Source organism: Nerophis lumbriciformis, linkage group LG12 (assembly GCF_033978685.3).
Source record: "Nerophis lumbriciformis linkage group LG12, RoL_Nlum_v2.1, whole genome shotgun sequence".
Classification (NCBI taxonomy): domain Eukaryota; kingdom Metazoa; phylum Chordata; class Actinopteri; order Syngnathiformes; family Syngnathidae; genus Nerophis; species Nerophis lumbriciformis.
Window position 1 is genome coordinate 29,780,845 of NC_084559.2, and position 22,260 is coordinate 29,803,104.

Sequence of the window (22,260 nt, forward strand, 5' to 3'; positions counted from 1 at the left end):
CCTGGAGGGTCGAATTTGGACATGCTTGCGTGCATTGCTTGTGAAAAGATTGTCTGACTTTCCGCATACCCTTGAGGTAGTCTTGTATAGGTGTATCTTTTCCCTTTATAAGTAAATGCAAACCAAAATTGATTTTCTTTATGTATTGGTATCAAGAAGAATGCATTACTGATATCAATCACTGTGAAATGTGTCCAATCCTGCATATGATGTTTTAAAATTACAGCATTTATTGTCCTAATAAACACTAAATCAATATTCCTAATTCAAATGTTATACGTATTACTTCATGTAATTTTAAGTAACATTTTAAAACCACTAAAAACTGTCTATAAGTGTATTAACTGTAATTTTACAACTCAGAAGAGACATTCTTCCAATTCTTTATATGTTTTATTTGTAATTATTATTCAACAATATTCAAAGCAAACAGTTGTAATGGTTATAGTTACTCGCATTGTATTATCAAAAGTCTATAGCTAACTGAAAGCTGTTGAGATTGCCATGCCTCTTTATTTATTTCATGTTATGTCATTATCTTATCGTAGCTCACCACCCAGATGTATGGTGTACTGCAAATGTCTAAAAAATATTCTAACCTAAGAATGTTAGACTACACTTTAAAGTTAAACAACTTAAAACTTACAGTTAATACATTTATTTTCAAACTTGCACTCCTGATGCGCCATACGCACACACACACACACACACACACACACACACACACACACACACACACACACACACACACACACACACACACACACACACACACAAGGTTATGTGTGTGCGTGAGTGCACATTCTAAGAGATAAGGCGAACACACTCGAAGAGCGTTTTTCTTTTTCTTTTTTTTTTTCCTCAGCCTCTAAACATGTAACTTATTTTATATCATTTTATCATGCTATATATATCGACTCTTATTATAGTTATTAATCTAGGTTTTTATTTGTTCCATTATTTTAATTATAGATATATATATACATATATATTTGTATATATAAAAGCGCTATTTATATATCCAAACATACATGTATATCTTCAATCTACATTTTCTTCATATCTTATTTCAATATCCCCCATTATCTCTCGTTCGCATTAGTTTATTCCATTTTGCATTAATTCTTCTTGATTTCTTCCCATTTGTTCATCTTATTTTTACTTTTATCTCATGTTAGCACTTTGAGATTTTTTCTCCTCTTCATCTATTTTTAAACATTTCTTTCACCTCTATCGTCTTTTTGGAATCTTTCACCTGCCAGTGTCCAATATTTTGTATTTCACTTAGTTTTATTCTATACATGTAATTCTACATGCTCCGGTGTCTCATAGAAATGTGATTTCTTTGCCATTTATTTCATTTATTATTTCTGGTTTACTCGCTGTTTTTTCACTTAAGTTCTCATAACTTAGAGTGTCTTATGTTCACTCTGATCATTTTCTTTGTCTTTTGGTGTGGTCTTTGGAGATTTGGATGTCTCCTGACCTAGTCATGCTGAGTAACCTTGATTGTTAATTTATTTTTTCTCAGGACAGTCTCGTGCTAAATGTCCTTCTCTGACACAATGCCAACATGCAGCAGGGTGTAACTGCTTTTGTTGTCGTTATCTTTTTCCATTTCAGGTCTGCGTTTTTTTGTTTTTGTTTTTTGGGTCCCTTTTTGATCTTACTGTTGGTTGTTTCGATACACTTTCATTGTATGGCGGTGGATTTTTTAAAATTTGTTTAACGCTGATCTACGTTTTGTTATTGTTGGAGCGCTAGCTGTCGCGGCTTCTGTCTGTACTTTTCTTCACTATCTTCCCTTACAATTTGCCTATCTCTTCTCCTAACTGGGCCTGTCTCTCTTAGCCCTTTCTTTGTCCTCTTTTCCTTTTTTTTCCCCTTTCTTGCTGCTCCTTAGCACTTTGAGCCATCCTCATCCAGCACTCCAAGTGTTCCCACCCCATTCTGGCCAGTTTCTTTTTGTTATTTCTGCATTTTTGTATTATTGATTCCCGCAGTTTAAATATATCACCTACTTTGAGGCGTCCAGTAAATTCATGTTTTGAGATCGATAAATTTTAATAATTCTGGATTTGTTTTTTCTACTGCTTTCCAGTCTTTACATTTTAACTCGTCTTTTGGACTAACCTTTGGTTTACTTGTCCCTTTTCACATTTTGAGAATTTGGAGTAATCCGTCGTCCCCTACAGAGCCGAACTTATAAGGATTACTTTTTCTTTGTTGTAAGATAGTGGTTCAATTTATTATTGTGGTACACGTCACTTCTACTGGAGGTTTTTCCCCCAGTGAAGATGTCTTGCCTGATGCCTCCACAATAACCCACCATTACTTCTCACAACTTTAGTATGGAGTGATAGCCTAGTGGCGATCACTCCCACACACTCTCACGTTCATACCTTTCACACTTGTTTTACGGAAGTTTCAGTACTTGTGGACTCCGACGTCCTTCTGTGGCCTCTTCTGTTTTAGAATTGTCGGTTTTTACGTGGACTCCGATGTCCTTAATTTGGCTTATTTTCAATGCTGAATCTTACGGAAGTTTCATTCTTTGCGGACTCCGACGTCCTTCTGATTCTTAGGCCTTTTTACCTGTTAGAGCCTAGGATTTACAGGGTTTGTTTTTGCGTCGTAACCCTTAGTCACACGCTTTTTTCTTCTTCTATGCATCGTAACCCTCAGTCACACGCTATTTTTCCTTTGTAATTCAAAACGTACTCACTGAAATCTGCGTTCCTTCCTCTTGTCCTCGGTTCCCCGTCAGTCGTCAGATCCATCCCGGGTGCAGAAAAAGCAGCTCCTCAATGGGAGATGTGGGTGCCATGGTCTTCTGGTTTTACTCACCAGGCTGGAATCGTCAGACGTGTTGGGATCCGGCTCGAAGGACCAAGGAGATGTCAGGTGCAAACACTGTTGACATCTATTAATCAGACAAGAAGCAAGGAATCAATCAGAGACAGAGTTCAATTTAGCTCATGAGGAGACACGTGTTTTGGGCTGTACTCTAGTTACAGATCCAAACTACGTTCTAAAGAAAAGCCCGTGCGCCTCCTCCATTTATTAGGAAATGGCCCTATTACATCACGGTGACTGAGGGAAGGGGGTAATCTCGACAACTCCAGTAAGACACAACATATGGTTATACAAAAATGCAAATATGATAACACTTGGTGATATCGCCCAGTCTCTGCTTTGTCTGGTCTTGGAACCAAATATTCGGCCTTGGCTGTCAGCAGGCCGAGTCTGGACACAACACTGATAAAGAGGCTATCAATCTTTTGGATTGCTAGCTCTGCACAAATACAAAAATACCATTTCAGCACAAATCGACAATACTTTATAGTAACGGCCCTTAAGCATAAAGTTATGATGATAATATATACAGGTAAAAGCCAGTAAATTAGAATATTTTGAAAAACTTGATTTATTTCAGTAATTGCATTCAAAAGGTGTAACTTGTACATTATATTTATTCATTGCACACAGACTGATGCATTCAAATGTTTATTTCATTTAATTTTGATGATTTGAAGTGGCAACAAATGAAAATCCAAAATTCCGTGTGTCACAAAATTAGAATATTACTTAAGGCTAATACAAAAAATTGATTTTTAGAAATGTTGGCCAACTGAAAAGTATGAAAATGAAAAATATGAGCATGTACAATACTCAATACTTGGTTGGAGCTCCTTTTGCCTCAATTACTGCGTTAATGCGGCGTGGCATGGAGTCGATGAGTTTCTGGCACTGCTCAGGTGTTATGAGAGCCCAGGTTGCTCTGATAGTGGCCTTCAACTCTTCTGCGTTTTTGGGTCTGGCATTCTGCATCTTCCTTTTCACAATACCCCACAGATTTTCTATGGGGCTAAGGTCAGGGGAGTTGGCGGGCCAATTTAGAACAGAAATACCATGGTCCGTAAACCAGGCACGGGTAGATTTTGCGCTGTGTGCAGGCGCCAAGTCCTGTTGGAACTTGAAATCTCCATCTCCATAGAGCAGGTCAGCAGCAGGAAGCATGAAGTGCTCTAAAACTTGCTGGTAGACGGCTGCGTTGACCCTGGATCTCAGGAAACAGATTGGACCGACACCAGCAGATGACATGGCACCCCAAACCATCACTGATGGTGGAAAATTTACACTAGACTTCAGGCAACGTGGATCCTGTGCCTCTCCTGTCTTCCTCCAGACTCTGGGACCTCGATTTCCAAAGGAAATGCAAAATTTGCATGGTTGGGTGATGGTTTGGGGTGCCATGTCATCTGCTGGTGTCGGTCCACTCTGTTTCCTGAGATCCAGGGTCAACGCAGCCGTCTACCAGCAAGTTTTAGAGCACTTCATGCTTCCTGCTGCTGACCTGCTCTATGGAGATGGAGATTTCAAGTTCCAACAGGACTTGGCGCCTGCACACAGCGCAAAATCTACCCGTGCCTGGTTTACGGACCATGGTATTTCTGTTCTAAATTGGCCCGCCAACTCCCCTGACCTTAGCCCCATAGAAAATCTGTGGGGTATTGTGAAAAGGAAGATGCAGAATGCCAGACCCAAAAACGCAGAAGAGTTGAAGGCCACTATCAGAGCAACCTGGGCTCTCATAACACCTGAGCAGTGCCAGAAACTCATCGACTCCATGCCACGCCGCATTAACGCAGTAATTGAGGCAAAAGGAGCTCCAACCAAGTATTGAGTATTGTACATGCTCATATTTTTCATTTTCATACTTTTCAGTTGGCCAACATTTCTAAAAATCCCTTTTTTGTATTAGCCTTAAGTAATATTCTAATTTTGTGACACACGGAATTTTGGATTTTCATTTGTTGCCACTTCAAATCATCAAAATTAAATGAAATAAACATTTGAATGCATCAGTCTGTGTGCAATGAATAAATATAATGTACATGTTACACCTTTTGAATGCAATTACTGAAATAAATCAAGTTTTTCAAAATATTCTAATTTACTGGCTTTTACCTGTACATAATTATTCTAACACAGTGTTATTTAGTAAGTTACTTACCTGCAGCATTAACATTGCTGACATTGCTGCTGTTGCTGCTGGTGGCGATTCACTTCCACGTCAAACGGGATCAAAAAAGCGTCATTCATTCAAATTTTTCACATTCTCTGTGTCATAATGTTTTTAGTAGTATTTCCTCTCTTTGATGAAAATATCCACTTTGCAAATATTGCAACTTGCCCTGTTGTCATCCTTTCTCGTGAACAGCTCCAGTTTTTATGCCGCTTCCAAGTCGTACGTGGTGACGTCATGCGCACCGACAGGTATCGATAAGGGAATCGTTAACACAACTGGCTAATGACCTCCAGGAACCGAAACACTGGGAGCCGGTTCTAAACAAAAAACTTTTTTCGATTTCTATCCCGACCTTTCCGACTGTGAATCCGCGCTATCTTGCCATAAACGACTACATTTCTTGTTTTAATTAGTTCGGGTGTACACATCATAGATAGACGTTTCTTCCTCTATGATGTCTTCTTTGTGTGGTGTCCACATACACACTTCACAAAAAAGTTGATCCCAATTTGCAGTTCAATTAAAAAATGCAACAAAGCCTTAAATCCAGCCAGTAACAACACAAGCAATAGGGTCTTTGGTCACGTGGAGATGGGAGCCTCCATTACTGGCCACAGGGCATTTCAGGCTCAGTCTGATTATGCTTCATTGGTCTGCAGTTGAGATGAGTGGACCAGTGGAAGGGAGTGGGGGAAGAATAACAATGAACATCCACTAGGGAGCTTGGTATAGCATGCAAACACTTCTAACACGTTTGTTGTACTTTAAGCAGTGCTCGTGCTAAAGTCACCCAATTACTATGCATATTCTACACTTGCATTTCGCAAATGTCATAATCTGCATACAATGCTGTAAGATGACGCAACATGTTTTCACATGGGTTTATGGCAAGACATGGCCTTATTTGTCTGTCATAGAGTCAACTGTGCAAATGACTGCAGTTTTTTTAATTATAATTTTTTATATATATTCAGAAGACTGTACAGTTAATCATTTACACTTCAGCATTTGTGAACCTATTTCTTTTCATTAATTAAAAATGGTACATATATATATATGTGTATATACAGTATATATATGTGTATATGGATATGTATATATGTATATATATATATATATATATATGTATATGTGTGTATATATATGTATATATGTATATGTATATGTGTGTATACGTGTATATGTGTGTGTGTGTGTGTGTGTGTGTGTGTGTGTGTGTGTCTAACCTCATGGTCGCAAACTTTACCCACTTTATCCATATACAACCAGGCAGTAAAGGTATTTGACAGAAAACCTTTGAGGTGGCATCATTGTGATGTCATTAAGAAACACAAGCTTTTTACATTTGAACATTTTGTAAATTTTAGCACACTGAACATTTTTTTTGAATGTCTAACTAATCATGTGCCACCGCATGTCAAGGCTCTCGCAGACCTAACCCCAGATCCTCAGTCAGTGGGGACTGTGTGGTTCCTAAGTTCAGAACATCTTTTGAACAGTCCACAGAGCCAGACTGGTGAACACTCTTCCCACTGAATTAAAACTGCAAACTGACCTTAACCTCTTCACCGCACGTCTGAAACTCTGGCAGAAATCAGATCAAAGTTGTACACATTATTAATGTATTGTAAATTTGATTCAATGTATACAGCTGAGATAGGCTCCAGCACCCCCCGTGACCCCGAAAGGGACAAGCGGTAGAAAATGGATGGATGGATGTATGTTTTGTAACATATTAACACATTCTATATCCAATGAGCATCCTGTGGACGTGTTGAAAATTAGCATGTTCTTGCTATAACACTTAAGGTCTGGTTTGTGCAATGCAACTGTTATGTCCATATTAAATATATAAAGCAATCAATCAATGCCCATCTTTTCTGCCATGTTGTCCCACAGGTGACCTCTCAGAGGATGCAGGGCGTGTTGCTGCTGGTTTTTGCCAAGTACTACCATCTGCCTTTCCTCCGAGGAGTCCAGACTGAGACCACCCGCACCGGCCTGGGGGGTTACTGGGTGAGATGGCCACATACGCGGCCCTCAAATTAGCACTGTGTTATGAAACATCCACACTGTAACAGAGACGTACACATCTAAACCGACAACATTACGGCCATCTTCACAGTAGGACATAATCTAAAAATTAAAACAAATATACCGTTACAAAGATGATATTATGTTGTTATTCTATATTGTACAATTTTATACAATTTTAATGAGTCTCAGAGCTTTCACAATCTGTATTCAAAATGTATTTCCCAAAATCTGGCCTTGATGCTTCAATTTTAGCAATTTATTAGGACTTTTATTAAGCTGTTCTGGAAAAACACTGATTTGTGTGACTGTAGCTTTATTGCTAATGAGCAAAATGTCTGTCCACACGTGTATGGCTCCAATAAGCCATACTTGCCAACCCTCCCGGATTTTCCGGGAGACTCCCGAAATTCAGCGCCTCTCCCGAAAACCTCCCGGGACAAATTTTCTCCCGAAATTCAGGCGGACTCAGGTCCATGGACTCAGGTCCATGAGGACCTGAGTCCGCTAACCCACAATGTAAACTGCATACCTGCCCAATCACGTTATAACTGTAGAATGATGGAGGGCGAGTTCTTGGTTTCTTATGTGGGTTTATTGTTAGGCAGTTTCATTAACGTCCTCCCAGCACGGCAACAACACACAACAACAGCAGTCACGTTTTTGTATACCGTAAAGCAGATCGTCTGCCGTAAACACCAATGTTGTGACACTCTTAAACAGGACAATACTGCCATCTAGTGCGTTTGATGAAAGCACTTTTGTGCGTGCCACACATCAATGCATCATCAGAGAGGGTGTTCAGCATGGTTCGAAAAATAGTGACAGAGAATAGAACAAGGATGGACAATTCAACCCTTAACTCAACAATTAGTAGATGAGTGTTATGTGTGTATATATGTGTAAATAAATTGAAATTCAAGTATTTATTTTATATATATATATATATATATATATATATATATATATATATATATATATATATATATATATATGAAATACTTGACTTGGTGAATTCTAGCTGTAAATATACTCCTCCCCTTTTAGTCACGCCCCCAACCACGCCCCCCCCACCCCGACCACGCCCCCACCCCCCACCCCACCTCCCGAAATCGGAGGTCTCAAGGTTGGCAAGTATGCAATAAGCACTATTGTGGACCGTATGAACTTTTTATATACAGTATACAGTGGTACCTCAGATTTTGTTATTAATCTGTTTCAAAGAGTCTGTTAAAAACCAAATCGTGTGAACGCAGAAATAACTTTTATAAGAGGAAAAAATGTAAATCCATGTATTCAGTTCCAGACACCAAAAATGTAAAAGCAAAAAATTTATTTAGTTTAATCATGTTACTTTTTTTGTGGTTTAGTTTTGAGGACAAGCCATACATTTTTAAGTGGAAACGAGAGCATAGTTGTTGAATGACACTTGAAAAGTTAGCGCATAACCCATGGAAGTGTTAGCCACTTTTAGCTTCCCTGTTGAAAAAAACGAGCTTGGAATCAAACCCATTACCTCCTTTTTTTTTTTTTAAAAACAAAAAAACTAAATGTGGTAAAAAGTCACATTTGGAGTCCAAAGACCAGAAGCTAAGCCGATAACTCTAGCTAGCTAGAACTAATCCGCTAGATTTTTCTGACTATTTTTTATCGTCACAATATTATGGAACTAAGTGCGTCATTTTTCATTTGAATAAGGGAGATGTAGCCTACTTTTTTTTTCTAAATATGAGACAATTCAGTTTTTCAAGGGACAGTTGGCAATCTGAACAGGAGGAAACAATTATTAGCAACAATAGCTATGTGCTATCATTACAGTCACATTTTAGCTTCTTTGCTGAACATCTATTGATGAAACTTACTGTCCCCATACATCTGTGGTTGACTGATTGATAAAAGCAAAGCTTGAGGCTTTATTTTAAGATGTATAGCGAAGCCTGGTTTGTTTAGATTTTTTACAAAACTGAGATCGTGGACGTAACACAGTGTCAGAGGCGGTATCATATCGATGAGGGAGGTTTTTTTTGTTTATAAACAAATGTAATGATAGTATAAATAAATGTAGTGATTGAAACTCAATGTAACGGAGTAAAAAGTAATTTTTTTCTTCACAAAAATACTTAAGTAAAAGTACAAATTATGTTGCATTAGAAATACTCTGAAAAGCACAATTTATCCAAAAACTTACTTAAGTAAATTTAGGGCATTACTACCTACGTCTGTGTACTAGTACCACAAATAATTTTTAATTTGGCTTTTTTTTTTTTTTTTGTGAAAGGTTTGTTAAATTGTATATGACAATGCAATGGAGAAAAATCCATTCTACCAAAGTTAGTTTTGCTGTTGTTTGGTTTTATCTGAAGAAAAATAGGTGCCTCAGAATGTGCCAACCAGGCAATCACATGCCAATCATTTGTCTGCATTGTACTCATTGCTGAGTGTTTGAATAAATAAATGCCTGCAGAGTTATGCAACACTGACTTCGAAGTTAAATCCTGCTGTTGTCTACCCTACATGGCCGGCGTCAGCACATTCTGCACATTATACTCACTGAAGCGTCTTTCGTGATTCAGTGAGGCAGAACATTGGGGAGAACAGTGGGAGGACATCCACACACTTCTTTTCTCCCTCCCTACTGGGCATGTGCGTTTGCTAGTACAGTAATGAGTATCCTCTGACTCACAATGAATACACTTCCTGTTATGCAGCCACGGCAACTGCACATACCTGTAACTTGTGCAAACCATGAAAACAACTGCCTAAAATTACTTTCTCCCCATTTTGGCTACAATGTATTGATTTCATTACTATAGTTTCACTTGTTTGCCTCTGTGTGTGTGTATGTATGTGCTATAGGGGAACAAAGGCGGAGTCAGCGCCCGCATGACAGTGTTTGGACACACAATCTGCTTCCTCAACTGCCACCTGCCGGCTCACATGGAAAACTCCTATCAGCGCATGGAGGACTTTGAGAGCATCCTGCAGCAGCAGCAGTTTGAAGGCCAAGCAGCTTCTGGCGTTCTAGACCATGAGTAGGTCACAAGCAAGAAGGATGTTTACATCGGATAAGCGCTATAATAAGTCATGATACTGTATGTAGTTATCTGTATTCTTAGTGTGGTAATGAAGAGTGTACAAAATGTTTTGAGTTACTTTTAGTGTGTGGCAGGGGAAAAAAAATTGTCTTTATATTTTCAGTGTGGTGTTCTGGTTCGGTGATCTCAATTTCCGCATCGATGACTTGGAAATGCAAGTGGTAAAAACAGCCATCGACAATAACAAACTTTCCATGCTGTGGGAAAAAGATCAGGTAAGATTGTGTTTTTTCATTAATGTTTAACGAGAGCAGGGACAAAATTTGGGAGGGTCACAACTAGTTTAAGTACAAGAATTCAAAGCATATTTTTTTATTTTTTCCCCTTTGTGTGAAACCATTTTAATACAGTGGAACCTCGATTTACGAACTTAATTAGTTCTTAAACAGAAACTTCCAGCTTTGATAAAAGTCTATAATTTATTGAAGGTTTGTACACTTTGAACACAATAAAATGTATCAAACATAACAAGGGGTGATGAATCAACTATCTCTTTATTAACAAGCCAAAACAACAGCAACGGCAACCTAAACTGTCATGTATGCGCTGCTCTGCCAACACACCCACATACACAGAAGTCCCTTTTGGTGCCATCACAAACAATCAGAAATCACACAAAAAAATGACAATCATATTGCTACAATAATAAACATTTGAAAAAGTAAAATCCACTTTATATTGCCATTGGCAATGGAGCAGCTAACAAGAGGAGAGAAAATAGTAGACAGAGAGGGAGAAGGGCTGTGTGAGAAGAGGGAGGGCTGTGTGTGTGTGCTCTTGGAAGAGACGCTGCTGGACGAGAGGTAGTGTTTTCTTAACCGCTGTGGCATGTTTTTCCGGAATAGTCCAGTCTCATCACAATAAAAAAACTTGTTGTGGCACAAAGCCCGCTTCGTTAATATCTTCCAATACGAGCAAGCACAAAGTGGCTGCCAGCCAGACACAAAATGAGTGAATAAAGTGTTCGTACACAGATATGTGGTATGTACACGGAGGCATATTTAATAATAGATCGTAAATCAAAAAGTTTGCAAAAAGAGGGGTTTGTAAATCAAGGTTCCACTGTAGTATTTGAATTATACCTAAATTTATTTAGATGGATGTTTTGGATTATTATGAATGAAACATTATATAAGAACTTTCAACATTAACATAAATGAAACGACTATGGGCTATCTGCACTTTTCTGACACATACGGGATTCGAACATAGATCATTCTGTTCTACACTTCATAATAGCACACTATGACCGCGAGACCACCAGAGTCTAACGTGATAAAAACTGCCATTATAAATGTATCTGTGATATGTAAGTCTGGTACGGCGATTAGGTGTGTTATTAAATTTCATATAAGCACCCTGTCATTTATCAATTGACATTTTACAAGCTATTTTTGTTTCTCAACAGTGTCTCACATGTCGGGGCAGCACGTAGATTTATAATATAATATTATACTATATAATAATAAATGTTTTACAAAAAGTTTATCATCTCTCTTATGAGTTTAACAGCAACCGTTTTTAAATTATTTCTATAACAAATATCTCTCCTGTGAATGATCAAAACTCACTCTTGCATGCATCTCGCATCTGATTGGTGGGCGGCTGCATGCTGTCAATTAGTGTCACGGTGGCAAGAAGGCAGCCCCAGAAAGCCAATCAACGAGCTTGTGGGCGGTCTAAAGGAACAAGCTTCAGTCTGAGTGGCGATTTTACACCTGGCACAAATGTTTGACTTGTCTCCATTCAATAGCGTTACATTATGTTTTAACCGTGCAGGGTTCAAAAATATACTTTTCCAAACTGCGTTTTGGAAATGTGCAGGGGACGTGTCCCCAACCCCCCAAATCAAGTTAATGAATGGTAAAATCTAATTAAAGTAGCCCCTTGGTGTGAGGTGAGCTAAAATTGTTCATCTCTTTGTATGTATGAACATATATTTATAACTCAGCATGATTGAAATACTGTTAAATTAATACTCTTCTAGCCGTTTCAAATCAAAATGTACATTATTACAATTGTACAGACAGAATTTGGGGTTGTATTGGATTTTTCTATTATCTAAGTTTGTGCAAGTGTACCTAATGTTATGTATACTGAGTGTATCTTTTGGCCACAAGGAGGCAGTAGAGACAACACATCTATGTCACAATGCAGCCGTTGATATCCCATCCATTATTCTTACAGTTAAACATGGCAAAGGACAGTGAGACCGTGTTAATGGGATTCCATGAGGGGCCGCTCAAATTTCCCCCGACATACAAGTTTGATGTAGGGACCAACGTATACGACACAAGGTTGGTCAAGCAGATGTTTATGTTTTAGGAATGAACTGACAACACTGTTTGAAAGTACCCATTAAAAGGACAACACAGTACAGCTTTATTCAAACTATGTGGTTGTTATCCTCATCCCAGTGGAAAGAAGCGTAAACCAGCCTGGACCGACCGAATCCTGTGGCGCTTAAGAGCCACAGCGCCTGCTGCCAGTACAGGGAAGCGTGGTTCAGTTTCAGGGCTGACCAGCGGGACCAAAGTGACACAGCATTACTACCGAAGTCACATGGAATATTTGGTCAGCGACCATAAACCCGTCTCTTCTATCTTTACCTTGCAGGTGAGACCACCAGGCTGCACACTCATTGGCGGGAATACTATTTTTCATGCACATTAGTTAGAGCTAAATGTACCCGGCTACATTTTATTTGCAACATGTTCACATTTTGTGTACGAATAACCGTACGTAAATTGTATTGAATGTTGTCTCTTGTCAAATGAGCTATTAGTGGCAGTAGCTAGCATAAAAAGCTGCTTTCACATTGTTAAGTCACACAAGGAAGAAGACCATGACGAGAAAACTAAATAATAACGTCTTGAGCCGATAATAGACCATTTTTTTTAAATAGCTCCACCTTAAAAATGTATAAAGGGAACCTATGATGATTTTGACCTACATTTTAAAAAGACTTCCTTGTGGTCTAGATTTGTGTTTCCTAAAGGGGAACTGCACTTTTTTTTGTAATTTTGCCTGTCGTTCACAATCATTACGAGAGACAAAAACAAACATGTCTTTTTTTTAAAGGATTTTAAAGATGATAAACGTGTGCAAGATGCGGCTAATGGGAGTCACCATTGTAGCCTTCAAAGCCCTCTAAAACGACTTTAAAACCCTCCTTCTACCTGTTGTGTACACACTGCAAGTGTACATATATATATATATATATATATATATATATATATATATATATATATATATATATATATATATATATATATATATATATATATATATATAATGTAGTAACAGGCATGTTCATAACAATATGTAATGTGTACAATATTTACCTTATTTTGGTCAGTTTAACAAATACCGCAATGTATTTTCTTAGCGCGCTTATTTCCGTTTCCATAGCAGCGCATTTCTGACTTCTTCCGGCAACAAATGTGTGTTCTTACTTGTGGAAACAAACGCGAGTGTTTTCTAATCATGGCAGACTTGGTAACAGACAACGAAGATGACTATTTTTGGAAAAATGAGGATTCACAACCTTTTTGAAGCTGAATATACAGAAGATGAAGCAAGCACAAAGAGAGGGTGAAATGTTGGAGCAAACAGAAGCCGAGAGAGGGAGGTCGGCGTGATTAGACACTGCAAATGTGGAACTTGGAGCCAAGCTATGCCGAAAGAAATGGCGTGCTTACACACAACCGTGTTAAAAACTTCCCTGGCCAGCTGAACCAAACGGACAAATGTCCATCGAGTGGGTCACTATAATATGGATCTTAATACATGCAGCACTTCATTCTTATTATTTAATAATTTGTTATTAATTATTAAATATTAATAAACTACAGTAAAAGTTAAAGTTAAAGTACCAATGATTGTCACACACACACTAGGTGTGGCGAAATTATTCTCTGCATTTGACCCATCACCCTTGATCACCCCCTGGGAGGTGAGGGGAGCAGTGGGCAGCAGCGGTGGCTGCGCCCGGGAATCATTTTGGTGATTTAACCCCCAATTCCAACCCTTGATGCTGAGTGCCAAGCAGAGAGGTAATGGGTCCCATTTTTAAAGTCTTTGGTATGACTCGGCCGGGATTTGAACTCCCAACCTACCGATCTCAGGACGGACACTCTAACCACTAGGCCACTGAGTAGGTAGTACATATGTTGTCGAGCTCGCTTTTGATTTGACTTGGTTTTCAAACAGAATTATCCAACACTGTCACATTTCAGAAAAGACAAAAATCATCATCGGCCCCCTTTATTAGAATGTATACTCTTTCTAGTTTTTGTGTTGTCTCTAATGATTAAATATTCACTGTGAAGAGAGATAAGTGATGATGAAAGCGACAGTTTTTCAGTCTTTCAGTAGCCATCTCTCTTGGCACATGCACAATTATCAACTAATAACCAATGAGGTATGCTGTGGTCGTCTACAACCATGCTTTTCTTGTTAACCAAACATTTATCATTTGGAAAAGCCCTCACTTCTATAAACATTTTTTTCTCCAGTTCCCTTACAAGGTGGATGTCCCTTTGGTGACACTCCAGGTGGAGGATGAGTGGAATAGTATTGCTGATGCCATAACCAAATTCAAACTAGCACCCAACTATGCTCGCAGTTCCTGGGACTGGATTGGACTTTACAAGGTAGAATATGTACATCACTTCCAATTGGACGTGCTAGACGTGTTTTTTTGACTGTTGCTGATGTTGATCTGGTCTCTACTGTCCTAGGTGGGATTCAAACACCACAAAGACTATGTGGGATACGTGTGGGCCAAACAAGAAGAAGCAGATTTTCAAAGACAAGAGCACCAGGTAATGAAGACGTGTCCAGAAGTCTTGTTTAAAGACAAGTTCCTCTCATGCTTAGTGAATGTTTCACAAACTGTTGTGCAGGTAACCTTTACGGAAGAGGAATTGCCTAAAGGCTCAGGGGATTTTATCTTGGGTTACTACAGCAACAACATGAGCACCATTGTGGGCGTAACTGAGCCATTTCAGGTAATCGCAAACACAATATAACGTTTAATAAAAAATAAATTTTAAACAATGTTTATTATTTATATGAGGTATTCCACCGAATGAGGGCCATTTGCATTCAAAAGAAACTTAAATATCTGGCTTTTTTTAACTATACATTTGATAATACACACAATGAACTACTCAACATATGCATTTGCCTATCCGAGGCAACCTAATTAGATTTTTGTGCAGGTTTTTCTAACCTGAAGATGAGTCATTTGTGTAACAGGACTGAGTTTTTAGCACAGAACTAGCAAATACATAAAAAAATAGCCACATAGAATTTATGCTAATACAATGTAAACACATGATTCAGCACAATTTTTATCAAAATCCAAAAAATAATGTAGGTAACAGGACTGTGCTGAGATTTTAACCCCCCCTAGTCATTGTTGTAATATTACAGGAAAAAAAATGAGTGCATTTACTTTCGTCCTTCCCATGACCTGCAGAGGCTCCGTATGATGCAACTTCCTGTGGACCATGTGACTTGTGGAATATTTCACATTTTTCAGTGGGGGTAATGTGTTATAGTAACAGGACTGAGTTAAAACCCAGGTACATGGCTAAAGTGGGAATTTTAACTAAATCATTTTTTGTTTTTCGGTTGAAAAAGAAGGGCATCACGGTGGCAGAGGGGTTAGTGCATCTGCCTCACAATACGAAGGTCCTAAGTAGTCTTGGGTTCAATCCCGGGCTCAGGATCTTTCTGTGTGGAGTTTGCGTGTCCTCCCCGTGACTGCGTGGGTTCCCTCCGGGTACTCCGGCTTCCTCCCACTTCCAAAGACATGCACCTGGGGATAAGTTGATTGGCAACACTAAATTGGCCCTAGTGTGTGAATGTGAGTGTGAATGTTGTCTGTCTATCTGTGTTGGCCCTGCGATGAGGTGGCGACTTGTCCAGGGTGTACCCCGCCTTCCGCCCGATTGTAGCTGAGATAGGCTCCAGCGCCCCCCGCGACCCCAAAGGGAATAAGCGGTAGAAAATGGATGGATGGATGGATGGTTGAAAAAGAATAATTAAAGTTGGTATAAGGTGAAGCACAAATATGTAAAAAAAAAAAAATAATTACATACATACAAACAGACACACACACACATGTATATATGTGTGTATATATTTGAGACACTCGTGATTTAGGGCTATATAAGTGAACTTTGATTGATTCATTGATTGATTGATTGATATGTATATATATATATATGTATGTATATGTACATATGTGTATATATGTATATATGTATGTTTATATATGTATATATATATATATGTATGTATATGTACATATGTGTATATATGTATATATGTATGTTTATATATGTATATATATATATATACAGATATATATACCACATACCGTATATATATGTATGAATGTGTGTATGTGTGTATATGTGTATATATATACATACTGTATGTATATGTGTATATATGTATATATATATGTATGTATGTGTATATATATATATATATATATACACCCACATATATGTGTGTGTGTGTGTGTGTGTGTGGGCAAATGTCTATATGTGTGTATATATATATATGCATACTGTATGTGTGTGTGTGTGTGTGTGTGTATATATATATATATATATATATATATATATATATATATATATATATATATATATATATATACACACACATACAGTCGTGGTCAAACGTTTACTCCCGCCATCAGTGTGTGTATGGGTGAATGTGGAAATAGTGTCAAAGCGCTTTGAGTTCCTTAATAAAAAAAGGTAGAAAAGCGCTATACAAGTACAACCCATTTACCATTTACATACACTTGTAAAGAACATAATGTCATGGCTGTCTTGAGTTTCCAATCATTTCTACAACTCTTGGAGCACATACTTGTTTGTCACAAAAGACATTCATGAAGTTTGGTTCTTTTATGAATTTATTATGGGTCTACTGAAAATGTGACCAAATCTGCTGGGTCAAAAGTATACATACAGCAATGTTAATATGTGGTTACATGTCCCTTGGCAAGTTTCACTGCAATAAGGCGCTTTTGGTAGCCATCCCCAAGCTTCTGGTTGAATTTTTGACCACTCTTCTTGACAAAATTGGTGCAGTTCAGCTAAATTTGTTGGTTTTCTGAAGTGGACTTGTTTCTTCAGCATTGTCCACACGTTTAAGTCAGGACTTTGGGAAGGCCATTCTAAAACCTTAATTCTAGCCTGATTTAGCCATTCCTTTACCACTTTACCAAACATATTGCTGGGTATTGTGGCCAAACAGCTCAATTTTTGTTTCATCTGACCACAGAACATTCCTCCAGAAGGTCTTATCTTAGTCCATGTGATGTCAGATGAAACAAAAATTGAGCTGTTTGGCCCACAATACCGAGCAATATGTTTGGAGGAGAAAATGTGAGGCCTTTAATCCCAGGAACACCATTCCTACCATCAAGCATGGTGGTGGTAGTATTATGCTCTGGGCTTGTTTTGCTGCCAATGGAACTGGTGCTTTACAGAGAGTAAATGGGACAATAAAAAAGGAGGATTACCTCCAAATTCTTCAGGACAACCTAAAATCATCTGCCCGGAGGTTGGGTCTTGGGCGCAGTTGGGTGTTCCAACAGGACAATGACCCCAAACACACGTCAAAAGTGGTAAAGGAATGGCTAAATCAGGCTAGAATTAAGGTTTTAGAATGGCCTTCCCAAAGTCCTGACTTAAACGCGTGAGCAATGCTGAAGAAACAAGTCCATGTCAGAAAACCAACACATTTAGCTGAACTGCACCGATTTTGACTAGAGGAGTGGTCAAAAAGTCAACCAGAAGCTTGCCAGAAGCTTGTGGATGGCTACCAAAAGCGCCTTATTGCAGTGAAATTTGCCAAGGACATGTGACCAAATATTAACATTGCTGTATGTATACTTTAGACCCAGCAGATTTGATCACATTTTCAGTAGATCCATAATAAATTCATAAAAGAACCAAACTTCATGAACGCTTTTTGTGACCAACAAGTATGTGCTCCAATCACTCTATCACAAAAAAAAAGAGTTGTAATATCTATTATATTTTATGGTAAAGTTGAATTTTAGGAGGTGGGGACAGGCAACAAATGTTCAAAGTAGTTCAAATTAATTGTTAAAAATATGATTTGTTAATTATGTAATTAATTAATCAATTCATGGTATATTCATGTTGGAACCAATATCGGTGGAATGGCCCATATGAGCAGTAAAGATTATCAATGTGTTGATGGAATTATTAAACTATTATATATTGGCATGTGAATGTTGTCTATCTGTGTTGGCCCTGCGATGAGGTGGTGACTTGTCGAGGGTGTACCCCGCCTTCCGCCTGAATGCAGCTGGGATAGGCTCCAGCCCCCCTCGTGACCTCATAAGGGACAAGCGGTAGAAAATGGATGGCTGGATGGAAAGCTGGTTGCATACTGACCTTATACTTCCCGTTTATTGTGATAATAATGCTTCTTTTAATCTACATAGATCCAGCTTCCTACTTCAGGCCATGACGTCAGCTCTTCAGACAGCTCTGACTTCAGCTCCGAGGACGACAGCACTGTCGTTCTCACAAAGTCGAGGTCCCGCAGTCCCAGTCCTCACAAGGGCAAGCGTCACCGCCGCCGTCGCAGTGGCAGTCACAGCCGCTCTGGAAGTCCTGTGCAGACCCAAATGAAGGAGATAACTGCCCCCACAACTTTATCCACGTCTGAGTGTGAGTCCACAAAACGTCCAGCAGAGGGGAGCCATTCTGATGAGACCAAACAGAGAGAGGAGACTGGAGTGTGATGAGCATGTTGTCACAAGCCACTAAATCAATAGTTTTTTTCTTTTATACATCTACATGTTTTATCTCGTGAAAATGCACAATTTGTGATGCCATCGGTTTTATTTTTCCTACCGCCTGGTTCCTTTAGAGCAGGGGTTTTCTTCCGAGGGAGATACAGCAGCTTGAGAACGATAAAGAAAAGCCTTTTTCAAACATACTAAAGGCAACAATTATAGGATTTTCATTTCTGCAATAATTATGTGCATAAATCCTTAACTGTATTATACAATTGCACTTTGAAAACCCCTGCTTTAGAGCTTGTCCTAAATGTTTCATCGCGTCCTGTATTTTCTCAATCGTGCGTTGTTTTAGTTTCTTAATATTTTAAGGGCATTTTCACGCACTGTGGTCGGTCGAGCTTATTTGTTTATCCCATTGTTTGGACAGCAAATACATCAGGGTGCAACTGAACGATAACATTTCTCAGATTGTGATCTTGCTCAGGTTGCACACTCCAAGTGCTTTGCATACTGCCATGTGACGAAGCACAGATACCCTTGCATTGGAAGTGTTTGAAAAAAAAAAAACATCCTCCTGCGGCCATCTGCAGTCATTCTAGGTGGTTCAACCAAAAAGAAAAACGTTGAAAAATGTTAAGACAACAAAGTAGCCAAGCAGTCCCAACAGTTACGTCTGCAGACACGTTATCAGCACAAGGTCACATGATCGCCCACCATTCCCTTTGAAAATACACTGGTTTTATCAAACATAATTGCAAAGCGGTTTAGCCGTGCAATTCCAACATGTGGTGTATACGGTGTTCCTAAATATCCAAGCAAAAACAAAATCGATAAATGCACACCTTTTTAGGGTTTAGGGGGCTCTGCTACTCCAGCCGTGTCAGCAGCAGAGAGTGAATGTGAGAGTAAAGGGCTTTAAATAAACCCTCCAGCCCCCTAAATGAGCACAGTGAGAAGTGGCGTCCTGTGGGTGGATCACTGTCAGCTGACACAGCACAGCTGTCCAGCCAGAACTCATTTTTATTGGCTGTAAGGGCAGCTGATATTGTCGGACCGATTAGGACGAGGCTTTTAACGTGACTCGCATGGGCCTCGACAAACAAACACTAAAAATCAGTTAAAAAGTACTTGCGTCATTTGCTTCTTGCATGATGACATTCCAGTTGATATGAAACGTAATAACTACCAAACGGGAGTAAAAACTCTACCATGTAGAGCAACCACAGGGCTTCGTATTTGCATTGTGAACCAAAGCTGTCATGTGACAATGTTGATATTTCATCTTATACTTACATGCTCAGTTTGATGTCATTTTTGCTCTGTTGTCTTTTTTTGTCATCTCATTGACGATTCTCCTTCACGGATTGGGGTGATTGACATTAGTGAGATTAGTTGTTACCTTGTGACCCCTGATGACCCGTCTAACACACTTTGCGGCTCTTAGCGTGTAGGACAGTATTGTGTAGCTGTAATCTCATTGTGTATGTCTGGCGAAATGGTGTTTTGATAGCGACGGGTCAAATGATGCCTATATATGAAACCGAAGGGGCGGCACTCTGACCCTTGAAGCCTCGATGTGTGTGTCGCTTCAAGAAAAAAAAAAACATGACTGATACAGCGCCAAACTGTGTTTATTAGGAAGTGCTTTTTAACTGTTCAAAAGTGACCGTTCATACAGTTGTAGGAGTGGCATACCATGTTTGGTATTAGTTTTTGTCACCATCGTCGATCTAAATTGAACTAAGAAAAGGGGGAACTTTCTAAGTGTGGGATATTTTTTTATCTTATTTCACCAGATAAGATCATTTTCCTACTATTTGGCTCATTAACCAAAGTTTTGTGTTTCACATCTTTTGAAGTTTTTTAATCCAGCAAAGATTGGCTGACCATTATGAAACAATACCACGGTATCAGTGCAGTGTCCATACAGCCGGCGAGTGTGCCACACGCTCACTGAGGTGTCATTTACCCATCACTAATGTTTGATGCGACTGCGTTTGCATGGTGTGGACATACTCTACATTCCGGTGCTGTGATTTGTGTGCCGTCAAGTGCTGTTTTTGACTTTTTGTCATACCTGTGAAAGTTGTTACAAAATTTAGCAAAGGTACAGTAATAGTGGTTTAAAAATGTAACTTCCATGTAAATGTTAGGTGAAGAACAAATCTGAAGCTGTCAAATGATTTCAAAGTGTATTTAAGTGTGTTATTTATTTGGAAATGAAGATATAGTGTAATGAACCTTTTTGTGTAGAGTAAGATGTTATAAAAATGAATAGATTGTGAGGTGAATTAGATCAATTGCAGTCATGATTAGTGACTATTGTGGAGAGAAAAAACTGTACAGAATGTAATTGTCAAGATAAATACTGTATGTATGAATGATACAAATGGAATATGGATAGCAGACAATCTATGCCACAAAGTTTATTTTTTCCTTGAATTGTGTATTTATTTTCTTATTTAGATATATATGTACATTTTAAATGAACCTGAATTCTGCTGGCCAGTGAGGGAGCATTATTTCAGTGGAGAATTTTTTTTTTTCTTTCTTGACGTTATGAGTGAGCCTGTTTGCTACAGGTTGGACATGTTTCTTTTACTGAATGAAGAGTAGACTGTTTAGTCTACATGTGTTTGTATGACTGCTACAGAAAAGTATTTAAATGCTAATGAATCTAATCTTGTGAGACATTTGACTTGATATTTGGCATATGAGACCATAGGGATTCCCATAAGTGCAAGGAAACTATATAAACATCCCTTTAAAATCGGCCTCTGTGCTTCTTTTTGCATGGTTGTTAATCATTGCTGCATTGCATAATGGATTTTAATGAATCGTACAAGTCCAATAGACATGTTAGGACATTAAAAACCTGCTAAAATGGCTTATGAACCAGTCACTCAATAGGAAAATAATGATAAAATATCTCAATTGCATCCATCAAGTTACAAGTAGCAGTGTGTTTGTTTTGAACTGGTGTTGGGATTGTTTCCAGAGGATGCTGAGGCGTTCTAGATTAAACAAAGAGGAAATGTCACACTGCACCCTGCACAGAGCAATAGCAGGTGCATCTTGCATCATGCTTCTGCCAATTCTGCACATTCATGTTGACTAGTCCACACTGATGCAACACCAGTCGGGGATTGAACCACACTGTTGTTGTAGTAAGTGGAATTCCACCAGTAAGAATGGGATGGAAAGAATAAAATGTTTGCTCACTCAGGTTTACAAAACTCAGTGCGACATTTGACCTTTTGATTTTCAGCAATAAGACTGTTACTGATTTC

The 22,260-nt window shown here is 38.7% G+C and overlaps 2 protein-coding genes across 3 annotated transcripts in view; one reads left to right on the top strand and one right to left on the bottom strand.

Moving 5' to 3' along the window:
- selenom (selenoprotein M) overlaps positions 1–5,404 on the bottom strand; it is a 65,515-nt gene extending 60,111 nt beyond the window's left edge. The window contains exons 1-2 of the mRNA XM_061986281.2: positions 5,018–5,404; positions 2,848–2,923 (exon numbers count right to left, since the gene is read on the bottom strand). The gene's annotated coding sequence lies outside the window, so the exon portion shown is untranslated. The remainder of the gene's footprint in view (positions 1–2,847; positions 2,924–5,017) is intronic.
- Positions 1–21,743, top strand: part of inpp5jb (inositol polyphosphate-5-phosphatase Jb) — a 66,903-nt gene extending 45,160 nt beyond the window's left edge. Inside the window, exons 5-13 of one of the 2 annotated variants that reach the window (XM_061986280.1) lie at positions 6,932–7,048; positions 9,923–10,098; positions 10,265–10,376; positions 12,349–12,458; positions 12,579–12,777; positions 14,679–14,816; positions 14,904–14,987; positions 15,069–15,173; positions 18,668–21,743. In XM_061986280.1, coding sequence (XP_061842264.1) covers positions 6,932–7,048; positions 9,923–10,098; positions 10,265–10,376; positions 12,349–12,458; positions 12,579–12,777; positions 14,679–14,816; positions 14,904–14,987; positions 15,069–15,173; positions 18,668–18,970 — 1,344 coding nt within the window. In that variant the 3' untranslated portion in view covers positions 18,971–21,743. Of the gene's footprint in view, positions 1–6,931; positions 7,049–9,922; positions 10,099–10,264; positions 10,377–12,348; positions 12,459–12,578; positions 12,778–14,678; positions 14,817–14,903; positions 15,174–18,667 lie in introns of both variants that reach the window. The other variant, XM_061986279.1, reaches the window with a different exon arrangement.
- Positions 21,744–22,260: the final 517 nt, after the last annotated feature.